The following is a 27,162-nucleotide window of genomic DNA, read 5'->3' on the forward strand; positions in this document are numbered from 1 at the left end:
ACATTCCTGTTGAAAACTATATTAGGGTCATTCAGAAATATTGCAATAGTAAATAAGTACTAACACATATATATTTATGGAATAATGTCATATAAAAAATATAAATACAAACACATTAGTATTATAGACCAAAAACAGGCTTATAAATCTGATTAGCATAATAAAAATATTTTCTTTTGATTATTCTTATTAAAAATACTTTGTACAAATCACCATTATATAAAAATATATCACATTTTAATTCGTATTTTTTGAAATCATGGTAATGTCTTTTAGTTATTAACAAATTTAAGTAATATTACATGTATACATAATAATACTATAAAATACTTAATGTTAATTTTAATTGTTAGTGAGACTTAATACTTAAAAATTTAATGATTAATGCACTACAATAAAAATATTGTATTTATTACTACTAATATAATTAAGTTATTACGAAATTTTTTTTTAGAGATAACTTAAAAAATTCATCAAATGTTTTTTGAAAGTTTAAAATTAATTTATTCTACAAATTATTAAAAGTTTTGAAAATATATAGGAAGTTATTATGAACATTTATTTACAATATAATAATTTAAATATATAGAAAAATATTTTGTGCATTTATATATATATAAGGAACAAATTAAAAGATAAATATACTTCATAAAATTTTGTCAGTCAAGAAATATTGCAAAAAATTATACTTAAACACAACCATATTCATACCAGTTAGAATCTTCATTTGTGTGAGACTTATTTGAACGTACTGATTGATTACTTTTATTATCTTTATTGATGGTTTCATCATTAATTGAATGGATTAACCTGAAAAATAATTTTGTAAAATTATATAAACTTTTCTAATGAATTTTCAAAACAATTTACTTGTTTTCATTCTGATATGATGATGTAAGAGGAGAATCGGGTAATGAATGACTAGCAACAATAGATCCTTCATCACAATCCTAAAAATTAAATTTTATTAAATTAAAGCAAAATAGTACAATTTTAAATTTACACAATATTTTAATGGATAGAAACTTAATTTTTTTTTTTATTTAAATTTTATAAATTAAAAAAATTAGATGTGTAATTTATAATTAATTTAGCATAATGAAAAACTCTGGAAGACCATAACTCATCGACAAACGATTACAACAAAAAAAAACCCAGCACAGTAGGGATGTGGTATAGTTGGGTTTACTATAGATGATATCTGAAGGTGATTAAAATCACTTTAATAAAAAAACGCTTCGATGCAAATCTGTAGATAGTCTTTAATTTTAAGAAATTGCTTGATTATTCTAAAAGTAATATTAACTTCTATTTCTATCATAATTCCTAATTAGTAGTTGATTTATAAGTAATTAATGAATAAATATCTATTAAAGCAATTCAACGTAATATGAAATTGTTATTTAATAATGTAATATTATATTTTTTTTGGAGAATTTATAAAAAATTATAAAGTAATTATTTTTATGGCTAACGTGTATAAAAATTGAAGAGCTTGACACAGAAATTTATTGATAATAATTTGTAGTTAATTATGAATAAATGGATAACTTTGATTTTTAATATGTTAAAAATAATCAGTGCAAAATATCATTTTTAACCTATTTTTTTGGTATTTTAAAGTTGATTTTTTGAAAGTTTATAATAAAAAAAGTTTAATTTTTTACTATAACTTTAAGCTCAACTTCAAGTTTGAAATTTACATTATTAAATAGAAAAAATGATGATAATAAAAAAATAGTATTATTAAGATTAACATACAGTCAGGAAATTGTATAATTACTATTTACTGTAAATTTATCAAAAAAGTTCAATATTTTTTTTCCATTTTCAATGTAATAGATCACTTAAATAGAAATCAGTTATCATTTCTAAGTAATTTTTGGTGATTAAAAATATTCTACATTTGAATTATTAAAGAACAGAATTAATTTTAATGATTTACTTTAACTAAAAAAACCAATCAAAATGTTATTAAAAAAATCTACTCAGTTGAATGTATTAGTTGTGGTCAATTGATGTATTTAAAAAAAATTGGCTAGGTAAGAGCAAAGAAAATAAATGAGAGCCATAAAGAAAAAATAACATAATAAAAAAACTTTAATATGGATAAGAAATTTCTTCAAACTAGGGGAACTACAGTAATGGGGTCGTCTTTGATATTTATTAAAGTTATGGAATTTAAATGAGATAAAAATCAAATAATCTTATAATTTTTTTTAACTCAAAAACTTTTGTAAGGTATTTTAAAATAAAATACAAAATCGAAAATTTTAACACAAAAATAGCATAAGGTAGACATTTTCACCATGAAGACAAAATGAATTTTGAAATTTATTTTTTCCATATTTATGTATATTACATAAGCTTTAATTTAAGATATATAGAAAAGTGTCAGACTTTCCGGAATACTCTCAAAAGTTAAGTTGAAAAGGTTAATTTTTTTTAAAAAGTTGTCATTTTGAATCTTCCCTTGTATGCAGATAAAGGGTCAGATTTATAATAAAAATATACAAAATAATAGGTAAATACCTTATGAATCTATAAAAAAAAATTATATTGTTTTGGTCATTTTTAAAAAAGTTATGGCAGTTTTAAGTAAAAAAAGTTGAAAAAATTTCGAAAATTAGCCATTTTAAAATTTATAATTTTTTTGGAGGTTTCCCCCATTTACGGGGAATGAGAGAAATTTTTTCAATTTTTGAGGGTCATGTCTTTCACTAGATACGATTTGTGATCTTTTGACGTATCGTTGAAAGAAATCTGTTTGGTGAGAGCTGAGAAGAAGTGGTAATAGACACAAAAAAAAACACATCATAGTAAAACCAATACCTTCTCAGCTTCGCATCGAAGCTAAAACATTTTATCATAACATAAAATTATATTCTATTGTTCTATTTTATTTGTTATAATTAGTATAAATGAATTGGTTGATAAAAAAAAATAAATGAAAAGTATTTAATGATCAACCGTCATTTATAAATATTTTCAAAAATTTCATATATTTTAGCTTACACTTTATTTTTAAAAAAACGTATAGGTTTTTAAGATAAGTGAATAATTTTTTTTTCAACTTATAATCATAAATATCTGGCAAACCACATGAAAAAAAAAGTTTTAATTTTAAGCTTACTTGAGACTACTACAAATATATCATAAATGACTTTAATTATGATATCCACACTATCAATTTTTGACTTAAATATTGAAACTAAAAATTTGTTTTTTACAGTAAATATCAAACTATTTTGATATACTAGTCATAATATTCGAACAAAAATTGAATAACAGAGGTGATTTTTGGCCAAAATACTAAAAAGACATTGAGCTACCAGTAAATATTTTTTCAAAAACTTCAAATCTTCACAAAATTCCTATTTTAATGTATAAATTAAAGTTAAAATGATTCTCATTAAAATTTTGAAGATCAATTTTTTTTGATCCACCCTAATATATGTATATATTTTCCAATTTTATATTAATAACCCTAATTTAGAACTATAATTACTTTTTTTTTTTGAAAAATTTGATCTTCAAACTTAAATTTAAAATAAAATAAACTAAAAATTTTTAAGGAACCTAAAAATAGTTGACATGTTTTATTCCAAAGACTGCAAAATGTAAAATAGGTTCTACTTATAATTCTGTTTATATTGCTTATCAAGTCTTGGGAAGCATTTACTAAATAATGTTTAATTATTAATTAATCTTACATTTTCTTCACCAGAAAGATAAAGGGTCTGCCTTGTTCCAGGTGTTCCCAGACTGGTTAAATTGTCAGAATATTCTAAAACAAAACATTTAAATTATGATTCACCAACATACTTCTTTAAATAATAATAATTATAAATATACCATGATTTAATGGAGTATCTTCAAAATCTAAACTTGTATCAGAATCAATCCCTCTTCTAACCATATCTTCATGCCAAGATGTTCGACTCTATTTAAAATTAATTTAATTATAAAATAATAATAATTAATGACAGAGAAATAATAATATTTGAAATTAAATTATAAATTATGGATGACTCATTATTTCTAAAAATGAAATTTTAGAAATGTACCTTATTAATCAATTCTGTTCCAGCTTTTTTTACTCTTTTTAACAATGCAGAACCAAAAGTTTTTCTAAAAATGAAATTTTATAAAAAATTAATTGTAACATTTGTATTACCTAAAACTAAATAAAAATAAAATGAAGTAAATGTTACAAATTTAAATAATAAATGTTTAAATTCAAAAATTATTATGTTGTATTATTTCATAAATATGATATCGAAATTAAAATTATTTTTAAAAATAACTTTTACTATGATAAAAAAATTTATTTACTTCTTATTAATACTACAGCTGTTTAATTTTCTATAATGATCCATTATTTTTTCTTCTAGTTTTTCCTTTTGACGTGATAAATGATTTAATTTATCCCTAAAATATTATGAAATTAAATATTAAATATGTAAAATATAATATTTATAAAGTTTATTCCAGGGAATGTAAGTTAGGCAACTTCTTTATTGTTTAGTCCTTGAAATAAAGGTACAATAAAGGGATAAAAATGTCACAAAAATGTTAGGCTCTTAATGATTCTGAACAATATAATTCCCAGCCTGATTAAGCTGTATTAAACAATACTTAATTTTATATTACAATAAAATCAAATTAAAAAAAAATTTAATATATAAAAAAAAGATTTCTGTACGATACGATATATATTTGAATTTTATACAAACGCATTATTTTTTTCTTCTAAATGATACTGTTCTTTATCTTCTAATGATTGAGTCAAAAGTTCATGGTACTGGGTAATAAGCATTGTTACATGTTCCATTAAAGACCTTCTGTCCTCTACAAAAGTACTAGTCATTTGTTGTAATACCTATGGTACCAAAAGAAATGCAATTATAATATAGTACTATATATATATATATATATATATAATATACAGAGTGATTTTTTTATCATAACCCACTCAATTACTTACAGAATAAATATATTTAAACATTTTTTTTTTGGTTATCTTTAGTTAAACATTATTCTTGAATTATTAACTATGTAATACTTTTTAAGTTTATCCCTTATGCCTTGTAAGGATGACAACTTTGTTTTTTTAAATGGAAACACATATTTTTAATTTAATAAAATGTTTGAGTTTTTAATTCAATAGTAAATGGCATGTGAATTTTTAATATAACTTTATTCGTTTATTAGATATAAACATTTAAAGTTTCAAATTTTTGAGTTAATATACATGTATAATACACAAGGGATTACAAATACAGGTAGCTAAATGGTTTTTATGACATCGCTGTCACAGTCACGGATTGTTTATTATCAATTATGACTATCAATAGATATACTTTTTACATAATCAGTTAGTGTATTTATGAACTCACCACAATGTGTCTTACTACCATTCATAATACCAATACTGTGTACCTGCGTATATTGATGTCATAAAAAAACCAATTAGCTACCTGTATTTGCAATCCCTTGTGTATTTTACATGTATATTAACTCAAAAATTTGAAACTTTAAATGTTTATATCTAATGAACAAATATAGTTATATTAAAAATTCAAATGAGCGCACAATGGACCAACAGGGTGAGTGCATCGGCATTATGTCCACCTCGATAATAACTAAAAAAAATTCAAATTACTATTGAATTAAAAACTCAAACATTTTATTAAATTAAAAATATGTGTTTCCATTTAAAAAAACAAAGTTGACATCCTTACAAGGCATAAGGGATGAACTTAAAAAGTATTACATAGTTAATAATTCAAGAATGCGTAACTAAAGATAACTAAAAAAAAAAAAAAAATGTTTAAATATATTTATTCAGTAAGTAATTTAGTGGGTTATGATAAAAAAATCACTCAGTATATATATATTATAATATGCTAGTATAGTTACTGTATATCGAGCATTAGCATCAGTGAGTTTAGATTTCAAGTTATTTATTTCTTTCAAGTATCCTTCAACTTGGTCAATTGTTTCATAACTATTTCTCAAATCTGTTTTGAGTTTTTCATTAATTGTGAATAAAGCTCGAAAATCGTCCTAAAATATTTTTTAAATACAAAACAAAAATAATAGTTATTCAATCACATATTATTATTAAAAAAATTGTTTTAAAGTGTTACAAAAAATAAATTATTTATTTATTCATATGATTCTTCAATTCTATTCAACCATCAAATGAGATTTTAAAATCAATTATTAATCTTAGATGAATGATTAACATTAACTGCAAATAAAGCTCAGTACAGTAACAGAACACACTGATTAATTTAATATTCTTAACTTAAATACATTGTTCAAATAATTTTTTTTTACCTTTAATTTAGAGTGTTCAGCGGGTAAATGTTTAACAGTAGCAATTTCTATCTTTAACTGTTCATTATCTCTTTTTAACTTAGACTCGACACTTCTCAACTGGGTTAACTTTTCTTTTAATGCCAATCTTGCATCTTTAAGATCACTTTTCAAGGAATCTTTTTGTTTTAATTGTTCTTCGTATTCTACTGCTAGCTGATTATGTAGTTTTTGTAGTTTAGAAAAAGCTATTTTAGTTGCATCCAAGTCTTTTTGAGTCTACGATTAAAATAAGCATTGATATACTGATTTGAATTTAAATTTGTAAAATAAAATTAAAAAAAAGTTAAATTGTTTTACATCTTCTTTTTCAGCAACTAACTGTGAATTAGCTAGTTGCAATGCAGTATGTTGAGTGTTAAGAGATTGCACTTTAGATTTCAATGTGGTTAATTCAACTTCTAATTGAGCAACATGATCATTATTTAAATCAGAACTTTTAGAAGTGTTGATTTTATTTCTTACAGCTTTAATTACTTCAGGACTGGAAACAATTCTGAAAATATTTACAATATACAAAATTAGTTTTGCTATAAATAAAAGTTTTATATCTATATTAATATAACAAGTTAAATATAGTTATTTTAGCCTTATTTTCAAGGTTAATTTCAGTATAATAAGTATTATAAAAATATAATATACTGTATGGAACATTTAGTTTCATACAAACAATTTTTTTATTATAAAAATTATTAAATATATATTCCTTTAATTCAGAATATAAAAATATGTATATTTTTACATCTAAAATAAAAAATTGTGTAGTTGTAAATTTACTTTGTACCTATGGTAGTCAAATTAAAGAACATCTTTTCTAAAAAAATTCCCAGTATTAAAATGATAACTAAAAAAAAAAACATACTTAGAGACACAATTTGTAAATATTGTCTTCATAAATTATGGATAGAACTGGTAAGAGAAAGGTTTACTCCCCCCAAAAGTGCACCCAGTTAAACTTAGAAGTTTTTTTTTATAATATTATACTTTTAATACATTTTTAACATTTTATATGTGTAATTACCAATCCTGCTTAATCTACATCTAGGAATAAAGCCTAACTTTCTCAAAATATTATATGTATATTAAAATAAACAATTGTATTTAGGTTGAGAGAAAACTAGATATAACTTCCCAAAATGTTTAATCATTTATGCCTTTGTATTACTCATAGTATGATTCAATTTTATGCCTACAAAGAAAATAGTCATTATTTAAATTTTTATTTGTATGGATATTATTTTAAAAAAGGGGTTGGCCTGGCCTAGTAGTTAGAAATGTATGTTTTGACGCACAGGGTCCTGGGTTCGAATTCCAGGGTGCCAACAAGATTATTCTTGTAATTTCCTCATTCATGATATCTGGTCTCTGATGCAGACTGGTCAGAATACCCGTCTCGTCCATTCTTGACTTAGCCAAGAACTATCTTTGACTCCCTAACATTTGAAAGAAGGTCACTACCCCCTGTGAATGTTAAGTTTAGGAAACAAAAATATGTAAAACTGATCATTATTATTATTATTTCAAAAATTTCTCTGTTTTCAATTATTAATTTTAATTTTAAAGTATAACTTATTTTAATTTAGAAATTAAATTAGATTACTGGTCTAAAACATTTTCTGGTTCAGCAGACTGATCCAAAGCTAAACCCAATCTATCTAAATTTTCAATAATTAATTGAGATTGTCGTTTTTCTGTAACTAAATCATCTTGGACTGCTTTAGTCGCTGCTACTTCAACAGCATATTTACTTTCTAAATCATAGAATTCATTTTCAATATCCCGTAATCTAGTAATTTGCTTATCATTTTCTTCTATATTCGTTATTAACAACTTATTTTCTTTTTTTAGTAATTCAATTTCGCTTGATAAATTATCAATTGTTTCTAATTTATTCTAAAATTAATAATGTTTTAACATAATTATATTATTTTGCAAAAATTTTATTCTTACTTCCAATAATGTTTTTAATTTAGAAATATCTCTTTCCAAATGGTTATTCTTAAGTTCAACATTTTTTAATAAATCAGATTTTTCATTACTGTAAAGTACACTGTTTTCTTCTGCTTGCTTTTTCAAAACTTCAATTTCTTTTTTAGTAATTTCTAATTCTTTACTTTTTTCCTTTATAAGATAAAAATTATTTAAAAAATTTAAATATCCTATAAAATTATGAAATAAAGAGAAATTTATATTAGTTGAACTTGTTATTTGAAATATGTGTAAATTTTAATAATTGTAAAATGTTTTCATAAAAAATTAGTAAAATTGAATTAAATTCTTTTTTTCCAAAACCAACAATTTAATTCATGTGATAATTTTTGAAACTAATCACAAAAAAAAGAGAATACAACAATTCAAGAGTCTTAATCCAAGTCTCATTTCACAATATTTACAAACTCTTTTGGTTATGTCCACTGCTATATCAGTTACAATGATGTAACTACTGAGAGTTTTTCAGCAACCCCTGGTCCCAGGCCCTTATTCGAATTGTAACTATGTACTTTTATTAATATAGATTAATAATTTTTTTCATAATTGACGTTTGTTTAAATAAATTTATATATTAAAAAAGTTTTTTAACCCTTAAACAGTCGCGTGGGGGTCTAGCATACCCCCACATGAATAAAAACGGATGTATTATATTGCATAAAAGGTGTATATAGATATAAATCTAGAAGATGGTTTTTATAGTAATATTGAATCAATTTTCATAAATAAATACCTTCGAAAAAAAAATTTATGACTTAAAATATTCATCAAAATTGAAATGGGTCGTATTTACCCCCACGCGACTTGTAACATTATAATTTTTTTTTGGATTTTTATTTTTTTCAAAATATTGTTTTATCGTAAATGCAATGTTATAATCGATATAATATTGTGGATTTGGAATTATGTGGATCTACCACTGACTGTGCAATTAAGTTTTAAAAATAAATAATCTATTTAGAATTTCCACTAAGTGATGATACGGAAAAAATTAGAACAAAACATGTAATAAATACATCGCGTATATTAAACAGTATGCAATGACTGTTGGGAGAAAAATCAATGTTCAACAGATTCAGAATAATTGTATATACTCGTATCATAATAATTAAATGTATTGTAATATTAATAATAAAAAAATTCAATTCAGAAAAATGATTATATAAATGTAAATACACATAAAACTAATAAATATAAGTCGTGTTTGAGCTCAAAGAAATACAAGAAAAATTAATTAAAATACATTTTGTAATAGTAAAAGCTTTTGTTTACTGTCTTAAAAATAAGATTTTGCAGTAAAAATAATTTTTTTTACAAAACAAAATTTTTTTTTTTTTCGTAATATAATTTTTAGTAATAAACATAGTTTTGTAATTTAATTATTTTTTAATTTTTATCCATATTTATACATCATATGGTAACAATTAATGTCTTTGAATTAAAAAAAATGAGCTTTTTGATATATATTTTATACTTTTTTAGAAATGGGGTCTGATAGACCCCCACGCGACTATGAACGTTAAAAATAGGCACGCACCTTCTAAGGGTTAAATTATACATGTATTATTTATAAATAAAAAAATTTTATATATTTTTTTATATAAAAAAACTATATATTAATATAATTAGGTATTATTATGTACAATTAAAAGCTTATAAAATTTTATTACCATCAAGATTTTCGTTATAGTTGTGCAACTGACTAGTTAATTAAATTAATTACTGTACACATAGATAAAAAGCCATATTCAATAATTTTTAACTTACAATTATCTGATACTTTTGATGTACACAACATTCATTTAGTTTTTTTAACTCATTTTTCAGTGTACACAATTCATTTTCCACTAATGCACAATGATTTTGCAATCGCTTTTTAATATTTTCTGATTCCTCAAGCTGTTTTTTATAAATTGACAAAAGTACATAAATAAATATAGTATATCCAAACAATATTGAAAGTATAGTTTTTACACATATTAACTAATGAAATAATTTACCTGCAGTGATAATAATTTTTTGTCTTTTTCTAGCTCTAATATTACTTCATTGTTTTGATGCCTGAGGTTTTCTTGTAATGATTCAATAGTTGATATAAGTTTCTTATTTTCAAGCTCAAGCTTTAAAGCTTGCGACTGAGCACTACTACTGAGCTGTTCACATAAACTATTATCTTTAGACTCTAAAAAAAAGTAAGTGTTTTCATAAATTAAATTAAATTTTAAGTAAAAAGTTTCTTAAAGGAAAAAACAGGTATAAATATATTGATTTTTTAAGATTAAAAATAAATTATCTGTAGTTGATAATTTATCACTACTTATAATTTAGAGTAACATTATAATAAAATGATTGAATATCATTATAAAATCTTATTGATTACACAATAATAATCCTATGAACTAACATAAAAGATTTTTTTAACCAAGTTATTAATATTACAAGATTATTAAAGTGCTCAATAATACATCTAGAATAGTTTTTATTAAATATAATTTTTTCTATATACTTTGGTATAAAAGCAGGTTGTATATTCAGATGTTTTGCAACGATAATTAATCTAGGGAAAACCTTTAACCAATAATATTATTAAAAAATATTTTAGTAAATTGCTTCTTCTGAAAAAATTTTTAAGTGTACTTAATTGGTGTGACACAGTTCTTTAATCATTATCTCAGATTAATTTTACAAAGATTAGATCATGTAATTAAAAATGGTGGTTACTTTCAGTTCTTATAATTAAAATAAAAATTATTATATTAGTTATTATGACAATTAAATTAATTATTACCAATATTATCAAAAAAACTGTTATCAATATTTCCTTTATTAAAACTTTCATTAAACTGATGAGATTTATTCATCAAATCAAGCTGAGCATTTTCATTAATTAATTCGTCAATTTTTCTTAAATGTGCATCTCGTTCTAATGTCATTGTATTGATTGTTTGTTTAAAACCTAATAACTGTGATTCCATGTCTTGCATTTGTGTTATACGTTTTCTGAATTTTAATAATTGTTCTTCAAGAGTTTCTCTTGTTTCTTGTAGTAAAAGATTATTCTGTGTTAGTTCCTCTTCTCTTAATTTATAATAATCCAAATCACTGAGTTTTTCTTTATATTTTTTTATTTCTGTTTCTAAATGTTCATAATTTTCTGCTTTTTCTCTCAATGCATCCACCTCATCTCTATAAGCTTTAGCTGCTCTAGCATCAACTTTTATTTGTTCAATCTGACAAAAAAATTAATTTAATAAAATAATTGGCTATAATGTTTTATTAAAAGAAATATTTACTTTATTATTGAAAAGAAACTTAATTACAAATAATAAAAAAGATTAACGAAGCTTGTTTATATAGCAAAAATATACATATAAACAAAATTTGTAAAGTGATTACATTAAGCTCTTGATAATTATTTACTAGAATATAACAAGGTTTGTTCTTTTGGATATATATATGCTCCACAACTAAAAACTTTCAGAAATAAATTTTTTTTATATAAATTAAAATATTAAAATAATAATTTATTAATATGGATAATTTGTAAAAAGATCGACCATTTTTTATTCAAATATTTTTATTTTTAATTTTATTAGAAAATAATTAGTACATTAAAAATCATCCATTTTATTTTCATAGTTAATTAAGATATTATTAAATGTGTTTAGAATTTGTAAAGTCTCATTTACTCATTAAATTTGATTGTTCTACTGGAAAATGATAATTTTTAACTTGACTATTTTTTTTTTTACAAAAACAGTCCATATATATGATAATAAAAAATTACTTATTAAATATAAAGCATACTAGCAATAATTATTAAATTAATTAAATTTAATACTATGAAATTTTAATTATTAAGTTAAAAATTATTATACCTCTTCTTTTAACTTAGATACAGTGTAGTTTGTTTGTTCAAGTTCTTCTTTTGTTTCAGATAGAGCTTCTGTTTTTTCCTCGCTGAAATATTTCAAATAATAAATAGTATATATCAATATTAAATTATTTTTACCTATTTTCATAATTAAAAAAATTCTATGACACATATTTTTTAATAATAACTTAACTGTGTTCTTAAGTTAAATAAGTTAATAAATTTTATCATTAAACTTGGATAAAAACTGAAATGATTTCTATTAAGATTAGTTATTTTAATTATTTACTCACAGTAGTTGCTATATGATAGCCTAAATCTAAAAAAAATAAAGCGAGGTATGCTAATTGTGATGAGTCATGTAGCTAAATATAAAGTTTGTTCAGCCTATAAAGTGGCAGATTTTAAATCTAATCCATTAAAAATGAAAGTTGCTCGATGAACTCAAAACAGTGGTAATTTTAGCACAAAAACAAAAAGACTTAAATCTGAGATATCACTCGGTTATACATCATTATAATTAAACAAAGTTACGTAAACATTGGCTAAAATAACTGCAAAGATTTATTAACTAAAGAACATTCAGTTTAAACTTAATTAATAACAAAGCAAAATGTTGGAAGATGTAAATCTTCTTCTTCTTTTTCCTCGCCAGCTACTTGGGGTCGGCCACCCTTATCCTAAACTTCCACTTGACACAATAACCCGCCCATATCATTCAAAACATTTGAATATGTAAATACTTTAAAAATAAGACTTATTGTACATTTTACTTTTCAATATAAATTTGGAAACATTTCACTGGAAGTCTCCTTCTAACGCTATTATTATACCTTATTTTACCTTAGAACTATGTATTAAATATTAAATCAAGCTTGTGAAAATTTTTAATTAAGACCACCATGTCGTCTTAAATAAATTCTTTAAAGGAAAAAATAATTTACTAACAGTTCGTGTCTTAGTTTTCGCAGTTTTGCTTTCCAATCAGCAAGTTCAATTGCATAATTTTGATTATCACTACTAGGTCCAACAGACGTAGATGATTGCATGGGCTTAAATGAACTACATCGTTTTTCTTCCATTTCAGTCCATAACTACAAATAAATAATATTTTTAATTATATAAGAACACAAAATTTGTAGAAACAAATAAGTTTTGTTTATGTCACATAATTACTTGAAGATATTGATCTCGTTCTTTTACTAATTGTCGAATATGAGATATCATTAAATCAGTAGTTAAATGTTCAGCATTTTCTTGAGTTATAACAATTTTTTGACTTTCTGTTATCTAATTAGAAAAAAAATTAAGTAATAAATATGATAAAAATTTATATTATCAAAAAATGCAATCAATTTTAAACTCTTTTATTATATTAATTATAGCTCAAAAACTTATATATAAAGAAAAATATTAAAAACTTCATATCATGGTAGTCAGTATATTGTTATAAAAATCTAAATATTAATGTCTAACTAATACAAATATAATTTACATTTATGAAAATTTTAAACTTCTGCGCATTTTTACCTGTTTAATATAATGTACAAGAGCATGTTGAGATTCAATAGGTAGCATTTTTATACGCTCAATGAATTTTTCTTTATTAGGACACTGAACAGCACACCCAAGTAACAATAACAATAATAATTTCAAATCTTCATAACTACGCTTTGAATATGGTTCTCGACCAAATCGTAAACAATCTGGCATTGTAAGAATAACTTGATCTAATTCTTCCTAAAGTTATTAATATTAATTTGATAAAATGTTTTACCATGTAATTTAAAATGATGACTCAATAAAATTACTTCATATAACATTTTAATATTTTTCAAAATATAACTAAAATTTTGCACTCTGATAGCTGGATCATGTTGACCTGGAATAACACCATGATATAATGGTTCTGGATCTCTACAGATAAGATGAACATTAATATTAAGTAACTTTTTATGAAATATAATTTAATCTCACATAAGTAGTAGAACTTCATAAATTACTGTACCATCAATTAAATCTTCATAAGTGTTAAGTTTATCTGGTTGCATTAAACATGATTTTAACTGTAAAAATTCAAAACAATTTATTAAAAATTAATAGAAAATATTTAAAAAATATAAATACCCAAACTACAAGGTGTTCTTGCATAAACTCTTCTTTTTCAGTTAACGTTAAATCCATGGTATAAACATTAAAATAAACACTTATTTCAACAAAACTATTAATTTTTAATATTTTACATAATTAAAAATAAAAATTGAACAATCGAGCGCATATTCAATAAAAACATTGACAGTACCATGTAACCGTAATTCAAAGTTCTAACTAAATTTTCATAACTTCAATGATAATATGAAAAATATATATATATATATATCACTTTTATTCATTTAATTCTAAATAAACAGTACTGTTAAAATCCTTCATAACTCTAAAAAAATTATAGATAAAAAAAGTTGAAAACATTACTTGGGTTATTTTAATTGATAAGAAAAATAATATAACCACAGATATATGAAAATTTTCATATAGTCTGTGATACGGACCAAGGTGGATTTATCAGGTGTTAACATCGATACCCGCCAACCATAGACATTATAAACATAAATAATAATATGAAAAGATGAAGAATAGTGAAGTATTAAATTATTCTAAGTATTAACTTATTTTTAGTACAAATAATGGGTCCATCAGGTAAAAAAACTGTAAATAAAACTGAATTATTTTTTTTTCCATCATAATAATAAATTAAAAATAAGGGTTCCCATTTAAAAAAATTTAATTTATGGTTTTTCAACCTTAAAAGGATGAAAAAACAAATTTCAAAATTGCCTTTGAGATGAAGTCTCACATATACTACTAATAGAGTAATCTGGAATAAAAGTACGCACTTTTCTTTCTGTCTCATTTAACTTGTAGTATTTGGTAATTACGCACAATTTTTTTAACTAGAAAAACTCAAGAAATTAAGTAATAACGATGGTATTTGAATTTTATTTTATCAGTAATGAACTGAAATAAATTTAAAGATTAAAATATATTCTTACTCCATTGATAAGGTAAAAGTCCAGTTAGTATTGAATATGTTTCAATGAGCAAATGTTAAATAATTAACTGTTTGTTTAACCAGATTATTTTCTCAAAAAAAGAAAATATTGATAAATTATTCTGCTGTTCAATATCATAATGTGGTACTACTAGAAGTGGAAAAAACAGTTAGCCATTTAGGACTCCCTTTTTTTATCTCGAAAAATATTTTTTAATAAATAAGACAATTACAAAATAAAAATTACTAGATTAATTATTCGAAATTAATAATGATGTATAAATCTCATTTATTTCAAAATAAGTATTAAACATATTTTTTTAGAGCAACATTAGACTATTACTCCAAATCAAAATTCTTTTCTTTAAATTCTATGTCAAAAAGTGTATTTTTAAGTAATATCACAGATAAAACAGATACGGTTTATATCATTACTCAATATTAATTAGAAATTTATTATCCAGTTAAAAAAAAAAAAAAACTTATAAAATTGTTACGACTGTGAAGATAGCAATTCCTTTATAGCAATTTCTAATCAGATATAGTTATAATATCCACCGCTAGAGGTCGCCAGTTGGTTAAAAAAATGTTATGTTATATTTTACTTTTGACAATAAGTTCCGAGACGAGTCCAGGCAATAATTATACACCAAATAAAAGCTTATAAAGTTTCCTATCCAAAGGCATTAATCAAAAATGGTACTCGAGTGTCCAAGTAAACCGAATAGGAGAAATCACTGGTCAAAATTTTCGTTAGTAACCAATATAATTTAGCCGTGTAATCGCTTTTATTCTCAAACCGGCGATCGGTTTTTTGTACTTTTGAAAAAGTTCCGAGGCGTGTTCACTTAACAATTATATATCAATGAAAAGCTTATAAAATTTTCTATCGAAACACATAGATCTCAAGGGGTACTCGAGTGTCCAAGTAACCTATAATAGAGAAATTGCTAGTCACAATTTGCGTTAGTAAACAATATGTATTCTCAAACTGGCAGTGGTTTATTGTACTTTTGAAAAAGTTCCGAGCGCGTGTTCACTTAATAATTATATATCCATGAAAAGCTTATAAAATTTTATCTAACCGTAACTTATTTTTTAACATCTAAGAGATCCATTTGAAAACTAAATATTCTATAACAAATATGTGCTATAAAAATTGTCATGTGCAATTTTACTAGTGATTAATTCTTAAGTGTGTAATATTAAAAAATAATGACTAATATAAACATAAAATTGTTAATATTTGTACAATATAAAATTGGGTGTTCTATGTCCAATTTGATAATATGGATAAGTGTCTTCGGTAAGAGTTAAAATAATATCTTATTATCCAATAATTTTGTATGTAGTGCAATAGGACCTCAAGGTTAAAAAAGAAATTTCTTCCATGTGTTCCTCATCATTCTTGGGGATGACTGGATTTTTTCCTGTGTTGCATTAGGATATCTAAGTATAAAATAACACAGTATATCCAACTTCAATGCAGTAATTGTTGAATACATTTTTTTTAGTCTTATTACTTTATGGAAGTTTCTTCCAATAGGTTTGTGTTGACTCAGTAGATTATGATTAATTTTTCTTTCGGCAATTTTAATTGATAATTAATTACTAAAATTATTTTTAACTTATATTAAAAAAAATTAAAATAATATTAAACTGTGTAAGTTTTGCTACAAGTTCTAATATGAGTTATGCTAAGAATTAGTAAGTTTTGGTTATATATAAGTAGAATTAATTTTTTCTTATTTAAAAATTCTGTGTGTCATCTAAAAGTAAAAATATATTAACTCATCGTTAAACAATTTTAATTTTGTGACATGAGTTTTATAATCAATGTTAAATTATAAGTAAAACCATTATAGTTTATTGGAGATTATAATAATCTCCAATGGTGCTCAAAGAAAAGTTAAAAATATTAAGGAGTAAAAATTATTTATCTAAAGTTCTTTTTCTTTAAAATCTTATATACATTTATTGAAATCAGTTTGATATTTCCTTGAAAAAAATATCTGAATAGCCTTTCCTTTTAGCTTCGATGCGAAGCTGAGAAGGTATTGGTTTTACTATGATGTGTTTTTTTTTTTTTTTGTGTGTGTCTGTTACCACTTTTTCTCAGCTCTCACCGAACGGATTTCTTTCAAAGATACGTCAAAAGATCACAAATCGTATCTAATCGAAGACATTACCCTCAAAAATTGAAAAAATTTCTCTCGTTCCCCTTAAATGGGGGCAACCTTCAAAAAAATTACAAATTTAAAAATCGCTTATTTTCGAAATTTTTTCAATTTTTTTTTACTAAAATGTGCCGTAACTTTTTCAAAAATGAACATATCAATATAATTTTTTTTTTATAGATGCTTGATGTCTTTACCTATCATTTGATATATTTTTTTGTAAATTTGACCCTTTATCTGCCTACAGGAGGGAATTTAAAAAGACAACTTTTTCACAAAAAATTAACTTTTTCAACTTAACTTTTGAAAATGTTCCGAAAGGTCTGACACTTTTATATATATCTTAAATTAAAGCTAATGTAATATACTTTAATTTGAAAAAAAAAATTTGATCTCTAGACTTCATGGTGAAAATGACTATCAAATGCTATTTTCGTGTGAAAATTCTCGATTTTATTTTTTATATTATATTTAACTTTATAATGCTATAACTTATTGAAAAGTGTATGGAACCACACAATTTTTTTATGAGAAATAATATTTTTTAATAAACCCTTTTTCATTCGACATACTTTATTTTAATCGAGACATTAATAAGGAACCAGCAGATCATGTAGCTTTTGGAATAAAACACCAATTTTTTTTAAATTAAACACTATCTAAAGATTTGCATCGAAGCGTTTATTTTTGATAGTGATTTTAATCACTGTCAGATATCATTATACTTGATCCAACTATACCACGGCACCACTGTGCCGCGACCCCCCTGTGATGGTTTTTTTTTAATAATAATTAAATTTGTTGGACAATTTTCTCAGTCGTCTAGCGAGAAAAAAAATCTTAAATTTAATGAGGGCCTTCTGAGCCAGACCGACACTGCGAAAAGATGATTATTTTGCCAATGTTTTCATCTCGTTAGCTTAACGTGTATCCTGTAAATACAAATGTATTGTTTTATAAATACAAAATGAAGTTTTTTTAAAAATTTGAATTTATTTTATATGTACTTTTTAGAATATGAAAGCATATTCCTAAAAAATAAAAATTAATTTTCAAAATAAAATCACGTAATGTAATGTATTATGTTTTGTAAAAATGTAATTTTATATATATATATATATGTGGGTACTATTGGTATCTAGATGGCACCACTTCCAGGGTCTGGAGATAGATAGTGGTATCAAGTGTATAGAGGGAGATTAAATCAAGTCGTGAGTCGGTTAAGACGTGTCTCTATGTATATTCTTTAGTTTATAAGTGTATTCTGTTTTATATAATATTTTTGTGTTGTGTGAATATTTTATATAGAGTTTTCATGTGTAATTAAATATATGTGTTATTTTTGTTTGTTAACATTTAATAGAGTTTTTGTGTATTAATTTATAAATATATAAATTAAATAATAGTATTGCGTCTTCGCTCTGTTCCTGTAATTGCCTGTTTGCATTTCCCACATATATATATCTTATAAAAAAAGTTGTACAGTTTCAATATTACATTATTACATTTGATTTCCATTTAATGAGAAAAAATGAATAATTGTTTGATTTTCAATTATGATTATAAATTAAAATATTTAACTCTATACGTATATTTGACAAAACTTCAAATAATCATAATGCAAATGAAAAAAACATTTATTTAATGAATTAAATTGAAATTTAATTGAATTAAATTCAACCATTATTTAATGAATTGACTGCATATTTTTAATCGAGTTAGTTAAGTTTAAAACTAATTATCTTAACAGAAGATTTAATTAAGTTTATGATTAATCATAAACTATTGTCCACTGTTAACTTATAACTGCTTTGTGTTTACTTAATATTACTAGAGCGTAGGAGTATTGCAACAAAATATTTGGGAACTCTAAATACATAATTTTTTACCTAATCTAAAAAATATTTCTATACAACAAAAAATACAAATTAATTCATTTTCGGTATATTCTATGGCAGAATTTTATGAGACAATGCTCCCTCAAGTCTCTCCAGATTGCTGTCAAATCCAAACTGGACTGAATTAATTTCGTTGCCCACCTTTGAACAATGAAATGATATTAAATCATATTTTTGTTTGATTTCATATGAGACAATTGTAATGACAGTTTTAGAGAATGGGATACTGAATATCTTTATAAACACATGTGTTTAATGACGAATCCTATCATCAGTGAAACGTACCCCTATATTTTTTAACTAAACTAATTAAATGTTATAATACTAATGTGCTTATAATGTTATAATAAGCACTAATAAGGAGAGGTAAGAAAGATTTTACGTCTGAAAATTGGAATCGCTCTTCTTTCCCCTCCAAAAAAAAAATTTAAGGGCTCACACCAGTTATGTAACGGGTTGTTTTAGTTCAAAGCCCCCTTTTTTACCTTTATGTACCTATTTTATCAAAAGTCGGATACATTTCGGGGATCTTTATTGTAATAATTATTCGTTTTTAACAGTTTATATTAGTCATTATTTTTTAATATTACACACTTAAGAATTAATCACTAGTAAAATTGCACATGACAATTTTTATAGCACNTAATTATAACGCTGTTTTATTATATTAACTAATATTTATTAATTAGTGATAAGGGTTATATTTTTCCATCAGTTATTATATTGCTACGATATTCATCTACTCCGAAATTTGATAATTTTTTAATCGATTTCGCGAATAATCGATATTCGGAGCAATCAATTAATAGTCCTATTCGGAGTATTCATCGTCATAGTAAAATCCAAATTTTTGTAACTCGGTATTCGTAGTAATTGTTGTCGGAGTAAATGTATTCGGAGGATTTTTTTACAGTGTCGGAGTAAATGAATGTCTGGGCATCATCAGTTCGTGGCAATTTCCGTAACCCTGAAAAAATATATTAATAATATATTTTGTTTGATAAATCCATTTTCAGTACGACCATATGTGTTATCATATATCAACATTGTCACAATATTGACGATAATAATAACACAGAATAGATTAAACCAGAATGGACACTGATAAAAAAATTACATGTATTCTTATGAGAGTACGGTAATTTTGAGCTTATGTCGCTCAGTGTTACCATAAAAACAATAAAATAAATAATTGTATGCATATAATTCATTGTACTGTACAATAATTGTACATCGGCGGTTGATTTGAACTCTAAATGTATTATTTACATGCTAATTATTTTAGAAAATTTGCATAGTAAATTTTTTGGATTTATTTTATTATTATTTCTAAACATATAACACCATTTTAAAACTTTCAATTAATGTTTTCATTATGTGTAATTAGTTTGTGTTAATATATTTTTTATTTTATGTATATTTAATAAAGACTTATTTAGGAAAAAAAAATTATTCAATATCCACATAATATTAAATTTATTTAAAACATATATTACAATAATTTACAAATATCATATACATAAATAAATAATTTATAGATGAGTTAAAATAGACAATTTCCTATTTTAATTTTTTTCTCAGACATTAAATTTTTATTTAAAAATTTTATAGCTGTAAATATTCTAAATCTTGTAAACAAATTAATTAAATACAATTTATCAAAACATTTACAAGGGTGGTTAAAAGGTACATTACAAAAATAATTTTTTAATTCGGCTCCAACTCCATCTACAATAGCAAGTGTGGAAAAGTTATTAATAAAAATATTTTCTAATTCATTAATACCAATATTTACCATATATTTTTCATATTTACCAATAAACCATTTTTATAAACATTGTGTTTACAAACAAACCATTAATAATGGTGTTGAACAATGTGACCGTATATAAAGAAAAAAGGGAATACATTTTTATTTCTTAAGTGGCAACACTGAGCGACATAAGCTTGTTATCAGCAAAAACTAATAGTGTCACTTCTGGTTTAATCTATTCTGTGATAATAATATTAAAGAGGAACGATTGATCACAATTCTTAAGTAGCATACAGAAATATAAATTTTACTTTATAGTTGGTATCATCGTATATATAATAATAAAATTTGCTTACATCTAAAAATAATAGTATATTTTTACTTTTTGACCATATGCATACCAAACTGTTATAATCAAATGCAATGTAAATAATTATTTCTTTTGTTCTATCAATTAATATTTTGAAGTAGGTATGTTGTTCATTATCAATACATATTTTGTCTTACATGTACTCTTTGTCAAATTATTAATTTCACACTAATTATTTTTTAAATAAACATTTTATTAATTTATATTTTTTACTAAAAATAAGTTAATATAAACAATTTAGTGAAGAAAAATGTCTCTTGTACCGTCTCGACAAGTACTTGTAAATGTGTTACTTGTCATTGGTGACTTATTTGAAAAAGAAAACATTAAGGTCTGCGCAAAAGAATCTATGAAAGGAGGTCTTATAACAGGAATTACAGCCATGATAGGAGGACTACTTGGCGGTAAAACTGGATTAATAGCTGGTGAGACTACTAGAACTTAACATTTTATTAAATTATGATGTGCATAGCTGTTAAATTTTTGTTTATATATATTTTCATTTTATTTCGGTACTATATTATTCCAAAATAAATGAATTTAAAATATTGATTCTATGTTTAATAATAGAACTCTAGCAAAAACAATAATGATGTTTTTTTATGGTTCCTTAAGTTTTAATTGTTCAATTATAATTATAAAAAAAAATATAAAATATTAATTTTTTGATTATTATGTCAACCCAAAATTTTAAAGTGATTGTATATATGATGGATCACATAGGCTATGATGATCCTTACAGTAAATTCAAATGAATTACTAAAACCAAAACTTTATTTTATTATTAGAAAAAAAAACACTAAAAAATATGATGAAGGCTTCAAATGAAAAAATCTTTAACCCTATACTCTGTATATTTATACTCCGTTTATTATTTATATTGTATAAATCCTATATTAAATTGTCTCTATTATCATATAGAATATTCAAAAAATAATAAAATTTAAGTGAAAATTAAATTTATTATTTTTCAGGTGGATTATTAGGTACAGCAGCTGCAGCAAGTTTAGCACCAAATTACAAATCTTTAATAGATGTAATACAGGATTTAGATTATGATGAACAAAAAAGAATGGTAGACACTATTCAAAAAGCTTTAGATTCTATTAATATACAAGACGTAGCAAAGTTTGCAATCGCCTTGGCTACCAGTTCTTCAATTAAACAAATAGTTATACGAGAAACAATAAATTTTGTTCAAAATGAACTATCACTAGCTATTACTTCTGTATAAAATTTGTCTTTAGATGTGTATTTTAAAATAATTATAAATTTTATAAATCTTTATTATAATAATTGATACAATTTTAAAAATATTAAATTTTATTCAGACATTTTTTCTTCAACATCTTCTTTCCTGGTTAAAATATCTAAATCTTCATCATCAAATGTTTCATAAGACATGTCCTCACTTATTGAACCATTTTCATCCAAGATATCAGTTAAATCATTTAATGTCGACATAAGGACATGCAATTGTTTCTTTCTTTTATCTAGTTTTTGATTTAATTCGTTTTTGGTCATCTAAAAATACTAATTTTAATAAAATTATTTTTAAGAATAAAATATGTAATAAACCTTTAATGCTTGGAGTTCATCCTTTAAATCGTCAAGCCTTTTTGCTGTTTCAGTTCTAGGAGGGTGTTGGATAATAAGTTTAGCAAGTACATCATATTCCATACGATTTCTTCTGATAGTTTTTGCTTTTCTTAATTCTTCCTTTGCTAGTTGAATTTCATACTTTGTATTTTCAATATTATGATCAATTTCATTTGACATATTATCATAAATGTTAATTTCCTCAGCATTCATACGAGATACAGCTTGTGATTTTTTCATTGCATGCTCGCACAAGTTTAAATGTACCAACATTTTTTCCATAACCTTTAAACTAAAATTAAAATCCTTAGACACTTATATTTGAATAAGATAGAAACTTATCTTTCATGTTTTGATAATTATTATTAAGGTGAAACGAATAGGTATGTTTTTTTTATTTAAATAGTCATAAATTATCAATGTATTATAATATATACAACTTATATAATACTTTAATTTATATTAAAAATTTCAAATAAAATAAAATCTAGTTAATCAGTTTTAAAGTAACAAAAAGGTGGGTTACTCTTGATGAATTCTCAAATGAACCAATTATATGTATGTCTCGACCTAACTAACAACACATCTTTCGATACAGTTACAATTTTGTTTTAAAATAATTAATGCCTTCTTAGACTATATTAAAAACCTTTGTAAATCATTTATAACAAAGACAATTTTTTCTTTTATTTCAAAATGGACATTTTCCTGCAAAACATTTTAGTGGGTCAATATCAATTTTAGGACCACTACTTATTAAGTTATAAGTTTCTTAATACATTGAGTGGATATATGGTGTGGGTAGGTGGGTGCAGCTTGTACTGGTCTATGGATACTCCATTCAAGAGTATATATCCTAAAATTCACATCAACTCATCAGAATTTTTTGTAAGAAGTGCTGAAAAAATGACAACTGAAATTATGACAAAAATAAAAAAAAATGCTTTAAACATTGTCTACAATTATTTCAAAAAAAATTTCAACATAATGATAATTGTAAAAAATCTTTGTTAGATAGGTCTGAAACACTCAATAAGATCTATATAACTGGTATCACACTTATCCAAATACACAATTTTACTGGAGAAATACTAAGAGAGAAAATGAATGGTGGCTGACAAAAAAGTACTAATTTCTAAATCAGCATAGCATTAAATAATATTACAAAGTAAACAGCATTATAACACAGTATCAAATGTACAATTTATACTACTACATATAACTGATATTTCATCTTTTGAGAAAATTTATCAGTAACCACTTTTCTTGTTACATATCTAATAAATGATAATATCATTTCTATCAGATTCATAGACATAAATTAATAGACTAGGAATAATATACCTATTGCATATATTATGTTGAAGCCAATGTGTGTTGTTTTATAAAATACTTCTTCATGAAAGACTTGCTAATTTTATGTAATAACTTGAAATTTATATTAAAATAGTATAACAACAAATAATATGTTTTTAGTTAATTCATTTTAATATAGTTATGTTAATATGAAGAATTTTCACTCATTACTAGTTTTCATTTATGTATCCATGATCACATAATAATAACAAGATGATGGGTAGTAAAAATAAATTATTTGTGAACCAAAGTATCCCAATAAGTATAGAATATTTATTTAAATATAAATAATAGACAATTTCGATAAATGCTTCAAAGTAATTTGAGTACTGATGAACGAATAGGATAAGTAGTAACAATCAATATTAAAAGTAATTGTGACATGAATGTGACTAGAATTAATATAGGTGTTACTTAAAAATTATCATTTTTCCCATCTATAGTAAATGTAGCTAATCGATTAGTTGACATCAATTACATTAAAAATTAGTACACTTTAGTATATCATATTTTTTGTACAATTATAAATATTTAACTAGCTTATAAAATAAAAAATAATATAATTAATAAAATAACTGATTGATAATAACTTTTGGACCAGTCCTTTGAAATTTATTAAAATTTTTACCAAGGCGGTAGAAAAGGTACTGTTGAGAAATTTCCAATATTTAATATTGTCATACAACCTAACTCCTAGTCTACATTTTAAAATGGTAATAACTTCTGCTGCAATAATGGGTCAAAAATTGTCCAATACCAGTCATTTTATTAATTATATAATTTCTTATTTTATAGGCTAGTTAAAAGTAATTAATAACTGATAAATCAAAAAATATATGAAACTAAAAAACAATTTTCTCAACATAATTATTATTTTAAGAAAAATTGAATGGCTACTATTAATAGAATCACATTGTATAAGATAATTTTACTATATAAAATATTTCATACAAAAACTATATTAATAAAATTATTGCAAATTAATATTTTATTTTCCCTCTAGAATCAATCATTGAATTGAAACACAAAAATAATGAATTAATTAGAAATAATTCAACACAACATAAAAAATGTTTATAATAAATTTTTTCAATATCATAAATTGATTTATTTATAAAACTTATTATAACTAAATTTATAATACCTTTCAATGGGATCATTATATTTTGTATTACACCATTTTAAATAAGACTTTAACAATATATTCAATCGCCTATCATCACCAATTCCATCACCATCAATGAGAAGTTTACGCCAAATTACCTCTTCTGTAATTCATTACATTTTTTTTTTTTATTAAAGTAACACTCATAAAGTTAACCAAATTAAATTGTTAAACATGAATATTGCATAACTTTAAATTTAAAAAAATAGTCATAATTTCATGCTTAAGAAATTAATTGTTCAATTATTCTTACCGTCATTCATAATACTCTATAGTAAAAAAAAAAAATCAATGTCTAATATCCATATAAAAATAAATACTATTTTAAAAATACAGAACGACTGATTATTCTGTGTTTGTATTAATATAACGTTAATTAATAGTAATCTGATGATAAAATATCAAGTACTTTAACTAGATAATTACAAATATATATTAATATATATTTAATTTAGCGATTTAAAGTTAACTTATTGACATTAAAGTGGAACTAAGCTTTGTATGAAATGCAGTATTTTATCAGCGCGGTTAAACATACCGTCGGTCTGTTTAACCGTGTTCATCTGTCTATCGTATAGCCGTTTTATCTTTTGATAAAATGTTCAAAAGACGTCATAGAATTGAAAAAAATTGTCACCTTATGTTATCATGGGTTCAGAACAATGAATTTTGAATGATTTTACGATATTTAAATTTCATGGTACATGCCTGAAAAATGACGATATTATCGTAGGGGGTAAATACATAATTCCAATCTCAATATTTTATATAAAATTTTACAAGTTAGAAAATTTCGTGATGAGAGATGATAAAAATCTTACCCGTCATCATTGCTACTATTTCTATATGAAAACAGAAAATATTATAGGTATCTCCGAATTGAGACTCGTAATCCTCTTCTAATAGACCGTATACCCTTCGTTTTACGAAAACACTACTAATCTCTAAAGAATCTTCGTTCAATGAACCTGAATTAAAATTGACTTAATGTTATTATTACAATTTTGACAGAGATGTACCAAGTGTTTTCACAAATTTCATGAAAAAAATCCTACTTTTTAAAAAGTTATGGCATAATACAAGTTTATGATCGACCGTTGTTATATAGAATTTTTCTGAAATTTTGCTCATATGTTATAAAGTATAGCGGTTTATGGACAAAGGCGTAAAGCATTTGAGTAAATGTATTTGAATAAAAGTATTCAAATACTTTCATTGGTATTGAATAGTATTTTTAAATACATTTAATAAAAAGTATCTGAGTAGTATTTTAAATACAATTATTTAGTATTTAATACTGTTTAATATTCAGTACTATTAATATACTTTTTTTTTTTTAATTTGCTAACCGTAACACAGCAAGCAAATTAAACTGAGTCAAAATGAAAATTGAGAATAATTCTCTGTTATTTTATATGTTACATTATAGTATAACATAATTATTGTGCTTATCTAAATGCTATTATGTATACAACTATTTTTAATACATCAGTTGAACCTACAATAGCCTATTGCAGGTTCAAATGATTTACTCTATTGTCAATAAGA

At 23.6% G+C, this 27,162-nt stretch overlaps 3 protein-coding genes across 6 annotated transcripts; 1 reads left to right on the forward strand and 2 right to left on the reverse strand.

Annotated features, from left to right (window-relative positions):
- Positions 1 to 521: 521 nt before the first annotated feature.
- On the reverse strand, positions 522 to 14,763 carry LOC126901839 (protein Daple). The gene is made up of 22 exons (XM_050678666.1): positions 14,375 to 14,763; positions 14,225 to 14,313; positions 14,059 to 14,164; positions 13,778 to 13,987; positions 13,424 to 13,537; positions 13,196 to 13,341; positions 12,252 to 12,333; positions 11,162 to 11,603; positions 10,374 to 10,555; positions 10,141 to 10,272; positions 8,335 to 8,505; positions 7,985 to 8,277; positions 6,685 to 6,880; positions 6,346 to 6,603; positions 5,923 to 6,069; positions 4,737 to 4,882; positions 4,336 to 4,431; positions 4,068 to 4,131; positions 3,856 to 3,943; positions 3,714 to 3,787; positions 871 to 950; positions 522 to 810 (listed from the first exon to the last, which is right to left on the reverse strand). The coding sequence occupies exons 1-22, from the start codon at positions 14,429 to 14,431 to the stop codon at positions 690 to 692; spliced, it is 3,294 nt and encodes a 1,097-aa protein (XP_050534623.1). The 5' UTR covers positions 14,432 to 14,763; the 3' UTR covers positions 522 to 689.
- Positions 14,764 to 14,875: 112 nt separating this feature from the next.
- LOC126901847 (protein C19orf12-like) lies at positions 14,876 to 22,828 on the forward strand. Of its 4 annotated transcripts, XM_050678687.1 has the most exons (4): positions 20,419 to 20,437; positions 21,370 to 21,441; positions 21,736 to 21,919; positions 22,469 to 22,828. In XM_050678687.1, the coding sequence occupies exons 3-4, from the start codon at positions 21,745 to 21,747 to the stop codon at positions 22,726 to 22,728; spliced, it is 435 nt and encodes a 144-aa protein (XP_050534644.1). In that variant the 5' UTR covers positions 20,419 to 20,437; positions 21,370 to 21,441; positions 21,736 to 21,744; the 3' UTR covers positions 22,729 to 22,828. The 4 variants fall into 4 exon arrangements, with proteins under 4 accessions (XP_050534646.1, XP_050534644.1, XP_050534645.1 ...); XM_050678689.1 differs by lacking the exons at positions 20,419 to 20,437; positions 21,370 to 21,441 and adding an exon at positions 14,876 to 14,944; XM_050678688.1 differs by lacking the exons at positions 20,419 to 20,437; positions 21,370 to 21,441 and adding an exon at positions 21,442 to 21,591.
- LOC126901845 (THO complex subunit 7 homolog) lies at positions 22,760 to 26,108 on the reverse strand. Its single transcript, XM_050678682.1, has 4 exons — positions 25,868 to 26,108; positions 25,594 to 25,717; positions 23,073 to 23,385; positions 22,760 to 23,018 (listed from the first exon to the last, which is right to left on the reverse strand). The coding sequence occupies exons 1-4, from the start codon at positions 25,875 to 25,877 to the stop codon at positions 22,818 to 22,820; spliced, it is 648 nt and encodes a 215-aa protein (XP_050534639.1). The 5' UTR covers positions 25,878 to 26,108; the 3' UTR covers positions 22,760 to 22,817.
- Positions 26,109 to 27,162: the final 1,054 nt, after the last annotated feature.

Source organism: Daktulosphaira vitifoliae, unplaced genomic scaffold (genome assembly GCF_025091365.1).
Source record: "Daktulosphaira vitifoliae isolate Bord-2020 unplaced genomic scaffold, ASM2509136v1 Scaffold_3, whole genome shotgun sequence".
NCBI lineage: Eukaryota > Metazoa > Arthropoda > Insecta > Hemiptera > Phylloxeridae > Daktulosphaira > Daktulosphaira vitifoliae.